The sequence below is a fragment of the Rhamphochromis sp. 'chilingali' genome, assembly GCF_963969265.1.
Source record: "Rhamphochromis sp. 'chilingali' genome assembly, chromosome: 20".
Lineage (NCBI taxonomy): Eukaryota > Metazoa > Chordata > Actinopteri > Cichliformes > Cichlidae > Rhamphochromis > Rhamphochromis sp. 'chilingali'.
In genome coordinates, this window is record NC_137947.1 from 16,453,861 (window position 1) to 16,470,900 (window position 17,040).

General features: G+C 38.4%; 1 protein-coding gene across 5 annotated transcripts; it reads left to right on the forward strand.

The window, feature by feature from the left end:
• Positions 1 to 249: 249 nt before the first annotated feature.
• Positions 250 to 15,414, forward strand: slf2 (SMC5-SMC6 complex localization factor 2). Of its 5 annotated transcripts, none has more exons than XM_080868614.1 (21): positions 250 to 386; positions 1,067 to 1,101; positions 1,583 to 2,112; positions 2,234 to 2,482; positions 3,587 to 3,632; positions 6,164 to 7,587; positions 7,710 to 7,792; positions 7,874 to 7,987; positions 8,091 to 8,258; positions 10,704 to 10,809; positions 10,890 to 10,977; positions 11,063 to 11,204; positions 11,338 to 11,425; positions 11,520 to 11,696; positions 12,053 to 12,147; positions 12,585 to 12,672; positions 12,869 to 12,991; positions 13,121 to 13,198; positions 13,295 to 13,381; positions 14,302 to 14,370; positions 14,485 to 15,414. In XM_080868614.1, the coding sequence occupies exons 3-21, from the start codon at positions 1,645 to 1,647 to the stop codon at positions 15,052 to 15,054; spliced, it is 4,263 nt and encodes a 1,420-aa protein (XP_080724740.1). In that variant the 5' UTR covers positions 250 to 386; positions 1,067 to 1,101; positions 1,583 to 1,644; the 3' UTR covers positions 15,055 to 15,414. The 5 variants fall into 5 exon arrangements, with proteins under 5 accessions (XP_080724740.1, XP_080724742.1, XP_080724743.1 ...); XM_080868616.1 differs by having other exon boundaries at positions 6,167 to 7,587; XM_080868617.1 differs by having other exon boundaries at positions 2,234 to 2,290.
• Positions 15,415 to 17,040: the final 1,626 nt, after the last annotated feature.

The window sequence follows — 17,040 nt, forward strand, 5'->3', positions numbered from 1 at the left end:
ATATATATATATATATATAACAATTCTGTAACTGTAACTTCGGTCGTTGCTGTGCTTTTTTTTTTTGGAAGTCGAATTTCCCAGAGGAACCCACCCGAGGGATTAATAAAGTTCTATCTTATCTTATCTTATCTTATTTCGGAAGCACTGGAAAAAGACTTGGGGAAATAGTTTGAACATCTACAGAAAGAATTCCTTTAAAGTGAAATACTTTTGAACTCCAAGTTCCATGATGCAGTTCGTGTCGTCTAAGCGGTTGCAAGCGGGAGAGGATGTTTGTGGCACCGGGAATCACCAGTAACGTGTTATTGCCGCCGTATGTAGTTGCAAACAGACTTCCCAGTCCTCAAAATGAGGAAAGCAACAGAAAACTAAGGAGACACTCGGTATGAATAACTGCTAACTGGTCATTTGCACGCGCGTTAGCCAGCTAGCTAAACATTACTTCCTCAAACGACATGCTAGTATTTATTATGCATTTTATTATTCGCTAGCTAGCTACAGAAAGACGTTTATGTAGGTTCTAAAATAAAACGTTCATAGATGGCTTTGTTTCTTCTTAAAGCGAGTCCAACACGACGCAAGGAACTGATGCTAATGAATAACGCTGTCATATTTAGCTTTCTTTTTCTCTAGCTCCTAGCATATTGACAGGTAATAATATTTAACGGCTAGCCAGTTTGTTGACGTCTGTTTGGGACTGAGGTTCTCAAGCGACACTGCTAGGTTATGTTAATTTCAGGCGATAAGACATTTTTATGTCAAAACAACATCACGACATGTCAAAGCGTGAAACTATTTGATCTCATGTTGTCACCTCAAATAGCATGCCGTGATTGGTAGCCATTAGCCAAACAGAAATTCTCTAGCAAGTGTCTCCCTCGTTTTGTCTGTGGAAGGTTAACTCGTGCTTTGTTGGACGTCTTCTTTTTCTCATTTTTTTGTGTGTGGGGAGAAAAATAAAACAAAAACTGAAGTTGCGTCATTGTCGTCGGCTTGGTGACCGGGCTAACTTCAAACGTTAATAGAAACATGTTGAGTTCCCATTTCTCTGTCTTTTTTGCAGCCCACTTGGAGCTTGCTTCTCACCGAGAAGTAAAGGTGAGTCGAAGTGACAGGTCGAGTGTTAATTTTCATTAAAAATTTTTACTTTTACCTGCTCCTTGAGACTTTGCCTCTCATGTGTATGCTTTTACTTACTGTGCAATAAAGCACTCGACTGTAATGTTTATGATGTAAGTTTTTGTTTGTTTGTTTTATTATATAGTCTCACTTATTGTGCAGTTTCATGCTGTGGGACTGTCAATGAGCAGTTAAATCAACAACTGAGCCAACCAAAGAGTCAGAATTGAGAAAAATAAGTTTGTCAGAGGGAGATCTTTTTGGCACTCTTGTAAAAGCTTAACACAAGAGGGTAAGCTAGTCATTACTTTTCTCTTAAAACAAATTCAGACCTGTAATTAAAAAAAACCCCAAAAAACAGATGGATAATCCTTAGTAAGTACAGTAAATGGGTAAGGTGTAATGTAACAGGTTCTTCAAAAGACTATAATGCATGCATCATATTTCCTTTTTACCTTAGTAAAGGACCTTGTTGTTGAGCAGCGCTCCCTATCCAACACATCTTTTCACCAGGAGACTCCAATGAAGCCTTCTCGGGTCCCTAACCGGCTTTCTAATCCACCACCGAGGAGAATGTTGCCAATTCAGGCACCTGAGGTGTGCTACAGGGACAGAATTGGTCCACACTGGCAAAATCATCATCCCCCAGGACTAATCCATTCATCAGGATTTAATTCAAGCAATTCACTTAATCTTGGTTCCCCCGTGGAAAGACCTTATTTTATGCCAAAGGAAAGGTTGGGTCCTCCAGAACACTTTGGTCAACCTCCAGGGCTTGTGCCAAACAATCCAGGTACCATTAGGATGTCATTAAATCCCCCAATACCAGGAGGCCATCAGCCAGGATCTTTTGACACATTTTTGCTTCCAGTGGCTATCAACCAATCGCCATCTTCCCACATAGGCCGAGATCAAGCGACTGAATTCAAGGCTTCTTCATCCAGCTCAGAAAGTAAAACTGTAACAACACAAAGACAAGAATCAGATAAGGTATTGTTTCATCTTTTTTCATACGGTTTTAGGAGAAACTCAGATTTTGTTCTGGTTGAGTGTTTTTATGATAAATATGATTAGTTATGCTGAGTTGATGTGGTTCTTAACGTTTTGTTAGGCTCAGTCCAGTGATGTGGAATATTCTATACCTACGGTCCAGCTGCACAGACCATCTGTGAGTGTTACAACCCCATCATTCAACTACAGAGCACCCAATGAAGTTCACCCACAGTCCCCTTCATACTCAAAAGGCTGGTATCCTAATATCAGCCATTGGCCCTCGCAGGGCTACCATCTCCATCCAAAACCCCACTCATCCGACAGTAGTCGTTTACCCATCATGCATATCTCTGTAGCCTCTTCCCAGGTAAAGTTTTTATATATTTAATAACACAAAGTTTATTTCGAGTTTTGAAATCATGATGAATGCTTTCTACCTTTCCAGTCTTATGCCAGGCTGGTCAGGCTAAGAGCTTTTCATTACTTGGTTGGATTGAGGATAGAAGATGACATAGCCAGCCTCGGCAACATGATTTTTTTTTTTTTTTTTAAATCAATGATTTAGCATTATAAACAGACTTAATTGCCCTTTTTTCATCTTACTATTTAGCAATTTCTAAATTTAAAATGGTTTTTAAGGAAGACAGTAGGAAGACATGTCTTATTAACATGTTACTGTATGTTATTTAACACAGAAGTAAGGCAATTTAAGAGCACCTGTTGACTTACAAACAGGGAGAATTTGTTGCCACCTTTTGAGTTTGCAACACCACCATAATATCTATTTTTTTAAACCTGAATCAGATATTAAAATATTTGTGAACAAAATCAATACTGAGACTAACTATGATTAAAATTTATGAAACTGGCAATAGTTGGAAGGTATTTAGCTGTTTTCACACATGAACTATGGACATTGTCAAGAGATTAGATTTTTTTGATATGGGCTGGTGTAACCCAATCTCACATGTAGCACACAACAGGAGATTGTCTGCATCTCTTTGGTTCTTATTACTGTAAATATTATATATTTATATTACGTATATAAATATTACATTTGGTTTAGGCGAGGGGTGGCAGAGCATGGAAAGAAAACTGAGCACTCAGTTTCCATAAGACAAACTGGCTATTATTATAATTTTATAATTGACTTTATAAAATGGAGCTGGCAGGTTAAAGACAGTTGTTTTTTTTCCTGATTCAGCTGGTTTGATTATTTGTTTCTTTCTCATACAAGTTAATTGGGTATTGTCTAGAAAAGTTTAGCACCAGAGGGCATGCAGAAAACAGCTTTAAATAAGTTAAAGTGCATTTACTAGCTATTTATTAAGTCTGTTTATTTAAAGAAATAATTTCTGAACTGGTTGTCACTTGTTTTGTTTTTTATAAGATAAATTGCATAGCCACAATGTTATTGCTGTTCAAATATCACTTAAGTAGGTCACTAACTTTTTTTGTCTTTTTTTTGCAGAGCCAGCAACAGGAGCAAACACCTTCAAGTGAAAAGTTAATTTCAGGTAATATTGTAATTTAAAGTAAATTCTAAACTTTCAGATAGGTTATGTTTGGCAGTATTGCTTGTTAAGTCCTGTAGCTTCAATACACTGAAAATATCACTGACCTGCAGGTAATGTGGGGGGGTATGAAAAGGGGGAAAAAAACAAAGCAAAATGCTTGGACACTGCTAGCACAGGGCGCCCACACAAACGCAAAACAGAAGATGAAGCATAGCTGAATATGTTTCCAAACCAACTTCATTCTAAGCCAAAGACTAGAAAATATGGTGAAGCATATCTTCCCTTTGGTTTCACCTGCACAAGTGCCGAGGTAGGTCTCCCCTGCAGAATTGGTTTTCCAATTGTGGGGAGCACGCGCTGGGCTGTTCAAATTACGGACAAACAGTATCCCACATTCTTGATTTTTGGTTCACAAACACTTCTGATAATAACTAACTACTCCTGACATTTTGGAGATGTTAGCTCTTTATACAGTAAAGTTACAGTGGGATACAAATAATATCAGGCTGATCCTGCCACGATTTGTTCCCTGGGTTCAAATCTCGGACAAACAGTATCTCACAGTTGTTTATGTTTTTGAACTCATTTTGCACAGAGGCATTTTTTGAAAAATGTATTGATAGCAATGTTGAACATTATTACACAGAAAAAAAACAACTACACGTAAAATAATTACATCGCGACGCCTCTGCCTTTGTAAATGGAGGGACAGTAACTGCGTGTGTGTATGTAAGCGTTTAAAAACTGAAGATAGTCAGATTAACAGTATTTTGTCTCTATCTGTCATTCTGCAATTCATCTCATGTAAACAACGTGGCGCACAGCGTGACGTGAAAAAAGGCACATACCTTTGACGTTGCATGACGAACTCTGTATTCCTCGTCCACACGTAAATACAAAAAAGGAGTTTTAAAAAAATCTCAGTTTTCAGTGATTCGAAACACCGTTTACGTGTGGCGTTTTCAAAAATACCCGTGTAGGTGTGAACGTAGCATAAAAGAGTTAATAGTTTATTTTATTACTACCTGTAATTTTTTGCAGATTGCTTGCATTTGCTTAATTGTTTACTAAATGTTTGAGGTGTGAAATAAACCACAATGGAGCAAAATATGGGTGTGTGTGGTTGGAGGATGTGTTTGTGCGGGGGGTCCGAACATTTTTCTTGTAAAACAAAGGGGAGCCTAGCAAAAAAAGTTTCCGAACCACTGTCTTAAGTGATGAAAACAAATTGTACTAGGCTGACTGTATGGTTGGCATGCTGCAACAACGTTATTATTATTATCATTTGTACAACCCATAAAGTATTATCCCCGTCCTCTAAAATGTACACTTGGCATAAAGCAGTTAGGCAGGTAATTTTCACCTGGCATTCACCAAATCCAAACTTGTCTAATGGGTCAACTGGTCAACGGCCAGATAGAGAAATGTTATTTGTTATTCCAAAGAACATATTTCCACTGTTTCACGGTCCAGTGGTGCATGCTTTACATCACTCTGATTATTGGCAGTTTGCTTGATGACATAATGCTTTCATGTCATTAAAACCTATGCCATACTATCACACTCCAAACACACAGTACTTGTCCTGATGTTCATGTCAGATGAGGTTTTTAAAACTGTGAAGTTACTGAGAGTTGGCAACTTTAATGCACTATGTGCCTCAGCACCCACTCTCTAACTTTATGTGGTCTGTCACTTTGTGGTTGAGTTGCTCTGGTTTGTAAACGCCTACACTTTGCAATAGTCCTACTTACAGTTGATCATACAATATCTAGGAGGGAAGAAATATCCCCACCTGACTTGTTGCAGTGGTGGCATCCCATTACAACAGATGCTTGAATTCAGTGAGGTCTTTAGGTTGACTCATTCCTTCGCAAATGTTTGTCAAGGTAGACTGCATGGCTTGGTGCTTAAGTTTTTACACCTGTGGCAGGGATTGAAAACCTGAATTCAAAGTTTAAGAAGTATGGCTTTTAAAAAATCCCCTAATCCTGATCTGTTGTCACTATAATTTGTGCTTCAGATGTCCCTTTAGGAATTTCTTCATGCTTAAAACAAAAAATATCACCTACTCTTCTTTATTTTCATGTGACATATAGAGCTGCAGTAGATATTTTCATGATTGATTTGTTGGTTGATTTAAATGTTTAAAAAAAAAAAAAGACTTTTTCATCTGAGCTGTAAAATATAATACCTGGGTGGGGGGGTGTCCATTGCATATGTGGTTTTGTCTGATTGCTATTTGTGACTCTAAAAAAAATAGTAAATTTGAAAGCCTGGAATCATAAAATGTATAACCTTATCCTTTAAAAGAAATGATGAGTTTATTATCCGAATAGCTGCCAGTAAATTTCTGCAGTTGCAGACTATCATTCTTTTGTGAACAGATTGAGGTACATTTATCTGATGTGGATAGTAAAACCCTTTTTAAGACAAAGTTAAAACTATCAAATTCTGGTCATTTTGTAGACATTAATGAACCCTCAATATTGTTCAAAAGAAAATATCATCTTTTTTTTCCCTTTCTCCAGCAGTGGACTTGAACTTCTCATCACACAAGAGGCGCAGCGAGTATGAATATGGTTCAGAGAATGCCAAGAAACCATGTACTCAAGGGGCAAACTCAAACAAAACGGAGACAACAAAACCCACTGTTCCCACTGCACTTGCGCCTCAGCCGTCAGTGATGCATTCTTCAGAGTCAGCAAACCAACACAAAACCACAGATGGCTATCTACTTACAGAACAGGCACGTGGACAGTCAGCATGCTCAGAGCTGTCATCTACTGTTGGATCTTCTCAGTCATGCTGCAAGTCATCATTGCATAAAGAATGTACAGAGAAAATAACATCAACAGGTGCAAAGGAATCATTTATAAATTATTCTCAGAGTCATGTACCACTGTTAAAGGAAATGAGATCACATGTAAAGCCAAATGAGGGAAGTGTGAAAAAGACAAGCGAGCAAAAAAATAAAAGGGATAAATCAAGCACTTTGTTCAACTCTGATGTTCCTCAGAAGGACACTACTAGCTCTTCACCTGCTGAGTTAGGCAGTCACCACTCTGGTTTTTCTTCCAGTAGTAGCTCTGTCAAGACCCCGAAAAGAAGTAATCCCAGAGGAGAAAACAGAAAACTCAGCAGTAGCCCTCACAAATCAACCTCGAAACCAAATTCGAGCTCTTTGACTGGTCGGACAGGAGAGCGGAATAAAGCTTCTCGTTCACGAAGACCTGTAGCTTCTTATGACGCCAATGATCTTTTCACTCCTGATCCTGTGACTTACATTGTTAGCTCCTCAAATAAGACTGTAAAACCCAAGATAGATGGGGAAACAAGCAAAACAACAGAGAAAGGTTCATCCAGCATCGCAGGAAGCTCCAGCAACTCAATTACTGAGTCCTCTTGTGAGAAACATCAAAACTGCAAAATAACCGGTCCTCTTCTTGAAGCATCGTCCACTTTACCTAATCCACTAGGCAGTTTTCCAACTGTAACGTTAACACGGGTAAAACTGGAAAACTTAATACCACCTCCTCGAGATAAGGACACCAAAAACAGCCCCATCCCTTCTTCACACAGGCAGCTTAAGGGTGACCAAAATCCATCTCTCCTCTGCAAAAAAGTGAGTACAGGTGCTGTAGAGACTGACAGTGCTGCTGCTGAACAGACTTCTACCTCCAGTTATTGTCAGTCTCTACCACTGAAGGGGCAGGAAAGTAAAGGTGATAACAAGCAGATAAATAAAGAGGATCCCATAGATGTGGAGCTGGACTTGGGGCTGAGTTTTGCAGTAGATGTGGATCTAACCCAAAGCTCCCATAGCAGTGATGATGAGCAGCTACTTTCCTTGGAAGAGATGATGGAGCGTGCTACTAAACCTCCAGATACACCTGAGAAGGGAACATTCTCAGATCCTAGTCCACCTAGACGTCTGAGCTCTCAGTCAAAAAATGTAAGTAAAATGTCTTGGTCTTTGTTGTACGCAAAGTTGTTACTGTATAAAAATAAGCTTGCTGAGCTAAAGGACAGTAAAACTTTATTTGGATGTTAACTATCACATGTTGTTTTCCACAGCAACCATTTCAATCCACAACAAAGTCAGGCAATTACAAGAACAATCTTGACCAAATACTGAAGGAAATAAATAACAATAAAAAGTGAGTTGTTCATAAAGTTTCACTGCCGTTTCATTTCAAGAGCTACAGCATCTTCACGAAACTCTCTGCATTATTCACTAGATCAAAAGAGATTGAGAGACAACTGCTAACAGCATGTGAAGAGGACCTGTTGAAGATAGCTGAATATGAAGAAGCAGAGGAGAACCGAGAGGAGGGCATTTCTTCCGAACAACAGTAAGGCACACAAAGACATGCTGCCACTTTATATTTTGTCTCTGGGGAACCGTGTTTTCACTGTAGTTAGCTAAATTGTGAACTGCTCGAATTTGTTTACCAGGGAATTCTTGCAGCGGTATTCATTGATGTCTGCTGCAATCAAAGAAGTCCCTCCAGGAGAAGAAGTGTTCAACCTGGAGAAGTTTGGTCAGATCTTTGACCAGGATACATTACAGCTCAGGCAGTGCCTGGTCAATCCACAGGGAACAGCACAAAAAACTCTTCTGTGGTGAGCTGAATTTCTGTGTGTAAAAATGAAAGGGCAACATTTGTTGTACTTTTGTACTAAAAATTTGATATATGTAAGTAATTATTGTTTGGAGTGCATGATTTTTTGATGATTTTAAACCTTTGCCCAAATACTGCATTAGCAACAATTGTTCATCTATAATTTCTTTAAAGTTGTCTTGAATACTAATTGGACAAATTACATTGAATTAACCTCTGGGGGCATTTTTGTTGCCTCAGCTTTAAAGGGTAAACTGGTCTTCCAATTCAGCTAGAAACTTAGCAGAGAAGCCCAGACTTCCCTCTCCCTGGCCACCTCCTTCAGCTTTTCCAGGGTAACACAGAGGTATTCTCAAGCCAGCCAAGAGATATAAGCCCTTCAGCATGTCCTGGGTCTGCCCCGTGGCCTCCTCCTGGTTGGACATGCCTGGAACACCTCACCCAGGAGGTGTCCTTGTCAGATGCCCAAACTGCCTTAACTGGCTCCTTTCGATGTGGAGGAGAAGCAGCTGTATTCTGAGGTCCTCTCAGATGGCTGACCACCTCACCTTATCTCTAAGGGAGAGGTTAGCCACCCTTCAGAGAAAGCTAATTTCTGCTGCTTGTATCCGTGATCTCATTCTTTCCATCACTATCCAAAGCTGCAGCACCAGTCTGTTGATCGCCTACTCCCCTCACTCGTGAAAAAGACCCCAAGATACTTTATTTTTCTTTATTGGATAGATGCAGTGAAGGCTGACAGGAAATCGGAGGGAAAGAGAGAGGGGGAGACATGCGGCAAAGGGCCACGGGTCGGACTCGAAAAGTCACCAGATCTATTTGCAAAAAACAATAACAAAAACGCACAAAGTTAGCAACACTGAAGTTAATAATGGTAGGAGGAGTAGGCATGTGGGAATGATGATGGTAGGGTATGATGTGGAGGGTTAGGGAACATGTGGAAGCCTAACCACTGGTCATTGTAGGACAGCTACACAGAGCAGATAGTGAGAGCTCTCATCAATAAGAAGCTTCTATGAGACTCGTTGTTTCTTGGCTGGAGAGTGAAGTGTAGCCTTAAGAATCACTCAAAGATCATTTATGGCCCTTTGAGAGCTTGTGTGTGCTTATTGTAGCTGAGCAAGAGACTCTTCGGTGTGTAACTGTTGGGAGGAGTGTTACAGTCTGTCTGTTGAACTATATAAAATATAGTTAGCAGTGAGCTCGTGTGTAATTTACTGAGATTTATAGAGTGTGTTTTCTTTATGTATGATGTTGTTTTTTGGGTTTCAGGTACGCTTATTAATCTTGCTACTTTTGATAATTTATAATATTATTATTAGTATTAATATGTGTTCACAGTCTCTTCCTGAGAGTGAGGAATATGGCTTATTAATTTAATACTGAATATTGAATCAGTACTGTATCACAGATACCCAAACCCATGATATGGTTATGGAATTCAGAAAAAGTTGTATTGGTGCATCCCTATTGATAGTTCAGCTTTCTGTAAGAAGTAAACATCCAATAACACTGCAGCTATGGGCATTCGTTCAGTGTGACTATTACTGGGCTCTGTGCTAATTTTAGTTTTATATATTAATGACATTTTTCAAACACTGCTTTTGACCTCCAGTGGACATCACGGATGCTTTTATTATCAGCCGGTTTGACTGTAGGATAACTCTAGTGCATGCTGTTTGTTCCCCCAAAAAACAAAGATATGAGGAATCTTCAGAAGCATGGGAGATATTTTTGAAGTATGCACTAAGTTAGCAACTTGAATAAGGTCAGGTAGAGGGCCATTTTTGGAAGTGTCAAGTTCTTCTGAGTCCCTCTGTGTTGGCTTTTTAAATTTTAAACACCAAATTATTTGCATAAATTACTCATTAGTCTGGGGGAACTCCAAACCAAATACTTCCTTTTCCTGCATAAACACCAAGAATCTGATAACAAATTTTGACAATAACATACAGAAAGGAATCTGTCTTGTATACCAATAGCATTAAAAAAATACACAAGTTTAAATTAAGACCTGGAACATTGGTCTTAGCTTATTATATTTTTTACAGCAGCTTTACTCTGTGCTTGATGTTTATTAGATTTGTCAATAGTGTGCACTGTACTTCAGAGTGGCGTGACAACCTTTGAACGAAAGGCTTTTTTTGTACATATCCTAAGGCCTCAACGTACCTTTTTCATAATCTAATATGGAGCCTTCTGATAAACTTCACTGAGGACATTTTACTCTCAGGGTAATGAACAACAAGTTAGGTCTTGTCAGGAGAAACTACAGTTTGACCTGAAGGCACTTAGTAAAAAGGTAAATTAGCACAGTTAGTCCTATCCAACACACTGCACTCAGGGATGTATTTAAGTTTGCACACTCATTTTCAACTCTTAGTTTTCCTAAATAATGAATAACTTTGATCTTTCTCTCCACTTACACTCTCCTGCTTTACATCAGGTCCAGCCCAGCTCAGCTGCGATTGCATGTGAATATCGGATTGTTTCAGGAAGCTTATGACTCTAGCTCACCCTGTCCAGCTCAGGTTACCCGTTTCCTTTTCAAGGTAGGTCTGACACACACCCGCACTGTGTTTGTTGTACAAATGTTTAAGCTTGGGCAGTAATTCTTTGTCGATCTCATCAGATGATGTCAGTCCATAGTGAGAGGATGATATCTGAGAAGTTGCTACAGGCCCTCTGTGATATTGCATTGACTGCTGCTTATCAAATAGGTCAGTGCTGTCCTTCCTAAGCTTTTGGTAGTTTGTCTTTAAAATGTACATAGTGTTGAAGTTCTTGGTGTGAATACTTCCACAGTGAAATATGGAAACCAGCAGTTTAAAGTGTGGGTTCCCAGTTTATCTGACGTGACGCTGGTCCTGATGAACATGGGAGTGCCGTTTGTTAAACTCTTCCCTTATGAGAATCTGCAACCTCCATTCACAGAAGGAGATCTGCTGTGAGTGTCATCACCATATGACTCGCTCATTCCTTTTGTTACCTTCTATATAAAACTATAACACGTGAGCTGAAAGTTGTTTATTTGGTCACTTTTTAATTTAAAGGAGTTGAATTTTTCTGTGTTTCTGCAGGGAGGACGTCTACATCAAAAGTGATAGTCCTACCCACAACAAGGAAGAGACCACTTTCCCTGAACACAACTGCAGTAATGTTTTAAAGGTAGTAGACAATAAATGGCTGATGACGTTTGAGAGCTTAGCAGATTGAGTACAACTCCACCACTCATTGTTTTGTTTTTTAATCTTGTTTATAGTACCTGTCTTACTGCATGGGTCTGTGCCCACGTGCATACAGCGACAATGAGCTGCTGTTGATCCTTACTGTAATGAGTCACATCGGCCTGGAAACGCGGCTCATCCTCGAGTCGAGTGTGGCACTGGAGCCTCTGCTGTGTAAAATTGTCAACAACATCAGGGATTGGGACGCTCTGGTCAGTGCATAAATGTCATTGTCTGGCACTTTATTTCCTCACATTTCAGTTTGGCACATTAAAGCAAACAGTTTTCTTGTAGCTGTTGTGTTTAATCATCCCCTAAGTGGTGTATAGTATGGTTGTTCCTTATGAAGACATGTAATTAATCTGCTTTAGAATATTAACACGTTTTAACAATTAGCTCAGTTTTCTCATTTTATACTCTTTACATTGACTAACAACAGATTTTAGGATTTGTTTCATAATTCTTGCATTAAATACAAAGTACTAAACGACCAAGCTCCAGATTATTAATCTCAGCTTCTTGGCTTGTATGGCTTTAAAAACTTTATTTACTTGCTTTATGTCTTTAGCTGCCAAAAATCTGCCTGGCTCTCACTGATTTGACAGATGATCACCACAACATGTGCCTATTAGTTCATCTCCTGCCTGACAACATTCGTGGAAAGTGAGTCTTTTTATCCTTCTTCTTTTTTCACTATCTACTCATATATACTTAATTTCTAGATATACTGATTTTCTGATTATTGTGTTTATCTGATTCTGATTTATTTATGCATTTATATACACAGCTGAATCTAAGAAATTTGTCAGCCAGCAGTTGATGGAAGTGAAAATGAAAGGGCTTAGATACTTCATGTATCAGCATGTCTTGTTTTGCTTGTGATATTCACAAGATTTACCATCCCATAATACAGCACTATAACCTACTATGCTCTGAGCTACAGAATAGCATGAAGACATGTAAAAGTGAAATAAAGCCAGTATGAAAACAAATACTTTCAGCATTTTGTGATTTATTAATTTTTTTGATTTTTTTTTTCTTCACAATACCATACCATTAAAAAGAAAAATGTTCTTTTTATGTTTGTTTTATTTGGACAGAGAGTTGCGCCGACATCTAAGCCTGTGCATGATTTCTAAGTTGTTGGATGGAAATTGCAAATACAAACCTGTGGAAAGAGAATTTCAGGTAATTGGGTTAACTTGTAACCTTGGCAGTTTCCTTTAAACCCAGCGCTTGAAACACTTCTCACATGTAATTTTAAATTATGTACCGGTACATTAATCCACTCATCCTCAGGGTCGTGGGGAATTTGAAGCCTATATGCACAATAAATATGTAAATCAATTTAATTAATAGAGTTTGGTTTTTGTTTGGTATTTAGCTCTCTGAACTGAGGCCATACCTTCCTCGCATGCAACCTTCCTCCCTTTTCCGACACATGACGAGCTCTTCTGGAATGAACCAGAAAGATAAAGAAGAAGACCTGGGCACACTAGACCAGCAGGTGATCATTTTGTTACAGTCTGAATTGCAAAATGTTCCAACCTTGACTTGTTTTACATCCATAATAACACCTGGACATCATTTTGAAAATGATTTTTCTGACCCAAGATCCTTTTATCATTTCTTCCAGTCCTACTACCTGTGCTATAGCCTTCTGACATTAGCAAATGAAGCATCCAACTTTCAGTTTTTTCCCGCTCACCAAAAGGTAAATTCTTTTTTCCAGTCTTATCTGATTTTTAGATGTTATTGGCCTGATTTTGATTGAATGTTTAAACCCTTTCCTTTTTTTTCTGTCCCTCAGAAGCAGCTGCTGTTTTTGTCAACTGAGCTGGAAACGCATGTTAAATGTGACATCAGGGAGAGTGAAAAATGTCTTTATCGCAGCAAGGTAAGCATGATTTAACAAGTGTGTGTTTGTGTGTGTGTTTTTCTGCAATTCACAAAATAAAATCTACAATACTTTTAACCAAATATGGGAGCCGCTGGTCCAGGCCTATGCTGCTCAAAACTATTTTGAATGTTAATGACTTGACTAGTCATTCGCCAGTAGCTTGTTAGCAGTAACACTAAGCAGACAGAATATCAGTTATTACCTCTCAGCTGTAAAAGGCTTTTTTAATCGACAATATGAGCAGGTGGATAGACACTTAACTTTTTAAATGCGATAACTCAAAAACGGGGCAACATAGAAGCTTCAAATTGATACCAGAGAACAAGGTGACATCGGATTTAGAAATTGATACAATAGGTGTGTCTACTAGGACATAGAAGGGAAGCACTGGTGGTTGCCAGCATTTTTGCATCTTTGTCATCAGATTCAACTTGTTTTAGATTGACCTGAGATCACAAGTAAATCTGGTGCTTTTCCCCCCATGTATTTAAGTTCCTAATTTGAAAAACTTACCCCACAGTTAATGCGTTAGGAGTTTTCTCTTTCCTCCTAATGGCAGCCTTTTCTCCAAAATTAAATGTTTCAAGTTCAGTTCATAGATAACACTGTACACAGATCTGTTAGTCAAGATATCAAAACTGCTTAATAGCATTTCACAGATTAGCAAACAGTATAGATGAGGCTAGACCTAATAGACAGTTGTAATATATTTCCAGATTAGGAACCCGTTTAACTTGCTGAAACGCTATGCCAGAGACATCTGTACTACTTTATATTTATATTAAATATATTCATATGAATCATCAGAAATATCAACAAATCATTGCAAGTTTCTTTTCAGAGGTTCTGATAAATGACATTTTTAGTGTGCTACATAAACCTGTATGAGAACTCTTGCCTTCCTCTTCTTTCTCCAGGTGAAGGATCTGGTGGCAAGGATCTACACCAAGTGGCAGATGCTCCTTCAGAGGACAAGGCCTCTCGATGTACAGTATTCACACACATTATTTAAATAATTTCTTTACAGGATGTGTTTACTTTGTGTCTTAAAAGATAATTTTATAATCTTATTGGCTATGCTGGTCTTTTCCCTTCTCTAGGATAAACTGTATGATTATTGGCAGCCTGGGGATACTTTGGGGTACAGCCAGGAGGAGCAGGAGGATGAAGATGACACTGCAGAAGAGGAGACTGTGGTGGAAGAAGAAGTAGAGGGGGATGAAGAGGAAGATGGAGAAACAACTTTAACTGAACAGAATGAAGCTGTCATGGTTGCTGAGGGAAAAAAAGATGCCAGGGTGGAGCCAGAAGAAGACACGAAACTTGGTGAGACAGAAAAAGACACAAATGTTATTGCAGCAGAAGAAGGCATGACATTTGGTGAACAAGAAGATATGAACACTGCAGAGACGGAGGAAGACATGAATATTGATGAGGTGCTAATGGAGGAAGATGGTATCCCAAGTGACATAAGCAAAACAGAAGAGGAAAAAGAAACGGTACCTGGGAATTTAAACCAAGTAGTGCCTGAGACGGATCCTCAAGCACCCTTGGAGTCTGAGGGAGTGGATGAGCAAGTGGCTGCTCCCAACATAGGGCATGTTGATGAGGACACTGAGATTGAAGAAAGAAAAGGAACACACCCGGCACCAACAGCTGGTTTATTCTGATAGAGATGATCAGTTTTCAAGGCTTTAACAGCCATTGCCTTATGTTATGCTGAATTTGCACTATTTACCAGACCTCTTTTCCTAATTCCAAAAGGTTTGAGACTTTCACAGTGATTTTAAGGCAAACTGTGTATTTACCTCAGTCAGTGAGGTTATGTTTTTGTCGCTTTTTTTGTCTGTTGGCACATTTAGGCACAAGCTTCCAGGCTGATATATTTTTATGAAAGTTTGTGGAAAGATGGAGCATTGGTATATTAAAAAATTCATCGTTTTGTTGTTTTTTTGACTGCTGCATGTGTGCACATTGTTGTTTTATTGTTAAGTGGCCAAATATGGAAAATAAACTTTAAGTTAAATTAATTTCTTGTCTCCATAAGCAGCGCCAGACAAAATGTCCACCCACCAGTGTTTACAGTACTATTGTGTTAGTGATAATCTTTCTAATATGCAGAAAAGTAACAGTGAGAGGATTTGTGGAAATATCCATGACTTGCTATTGTAGCAACAGATTAATGACATTTTTTCATATTTTGGCTAAACGTTAGGCAGCTTGTGAAGTACCAAGGAAGTAGATTGGTTCACACATTTATTTATTTATTTTTTTGGTCTCAAGTAATGTTTATTGTATTAAGTGTCACCCATGTATGCATTTTTGTTTTGCTTCCACGGAACCACTTTCTTGGAATTTTTTTTAATATCACTTTGTTACCAGCAGCATATTACAAAAACACATCCTTTTTTCACAATTATTTAGTTGGAACCATGAAAAATGCCAAAAATAAACACATTTTCACAGGCATAAAAGAGTGCTATTTGGCACCATTAAAGTGCTGCCAAATGGTATGCACTGTCCTTTAAAATTCTGGACAAATGTTGGACAAAAAAAATGTTAGGAAGAAAGTGTACTCCACGTAAACAAAATCTTAAAGTCATGTTCTTAAGAAAAAGGAAAACATTCAACGAGAGATGTATCTGGCCCCTCAGTTGATCCATTTACTCATCAGAGTGAGCTCTCATCAGAGATGGTCTTGTCCAAATTGGTCTAATTAATAACACAGAAAGGTACAGTCAGAAACTCCATGCAATACTATCTACAAAGCATCAGATTGGTAGTTGCATCATTTTTCAGCATGACAATAATCCCAAACAGTGCAGTAAAAGCACAGATGGATGGAAAAATGCACAAAAGAACGATCATAGATTGGCCTCCCCAGAGCCCGGACCTTAACATTGAAGCAGTGTTGGATCATTTTGACAGATAATGGAAGAAAAGTCAGTCAACATCTAAAGAAGAGCTTTGAATGTCCTTCAAGAAGCCCGGATAGTTATTCTTGAGGACTACTCAAAGAAATTACTACAAAGCTTGCCTATGAGAGTTCAGGCTGTGCTGAAGAATGAAGGTGGTTGTACTAAATATTGACCTTCATCTTTGGCTTTTGTATAAACTGTTTTTACCTTGTGTAACGTAGTTCCATGTATGTTCGCCTATGTTTAAATAAATTACATGTATATCCCATTTTCACAGTGAAATAAAATTAAAAGACTTTTGTACAGCATTTTAGTTTAATTTTATATAAGCAGTATTCACAAATTTCTTTTATTGTCAGAATTATCATGGTCAAATATTAATCTAATCAAATATAGAACTTGTGTAAAGGTGTAAATCAGTGGGTTAATTTTAAGGTGTGCTTTAGATTAGGTACATGCATCAGTAAAACTCTGAAGACATTTGCTTTGAAAAATGTCAGTTTTAGTAATTGGTTTAGCTGCAAATTACCACAAAAGATAACAGTCTTTTCTGCATGGTGTTTATAGAAAAGATATTCATATTAGTAAACTGTACATGCTTTGTTACTGACCTTTAGAGGGCACTGTCCTCCATCTAGACTCATGGTTCTCAAATAAACACAGGAGAACGGGAGCTCCTTGTAATATTATCTGTCCCGGAAATGCTATAAAAAAAGACTAAGCACCCACATACATGGC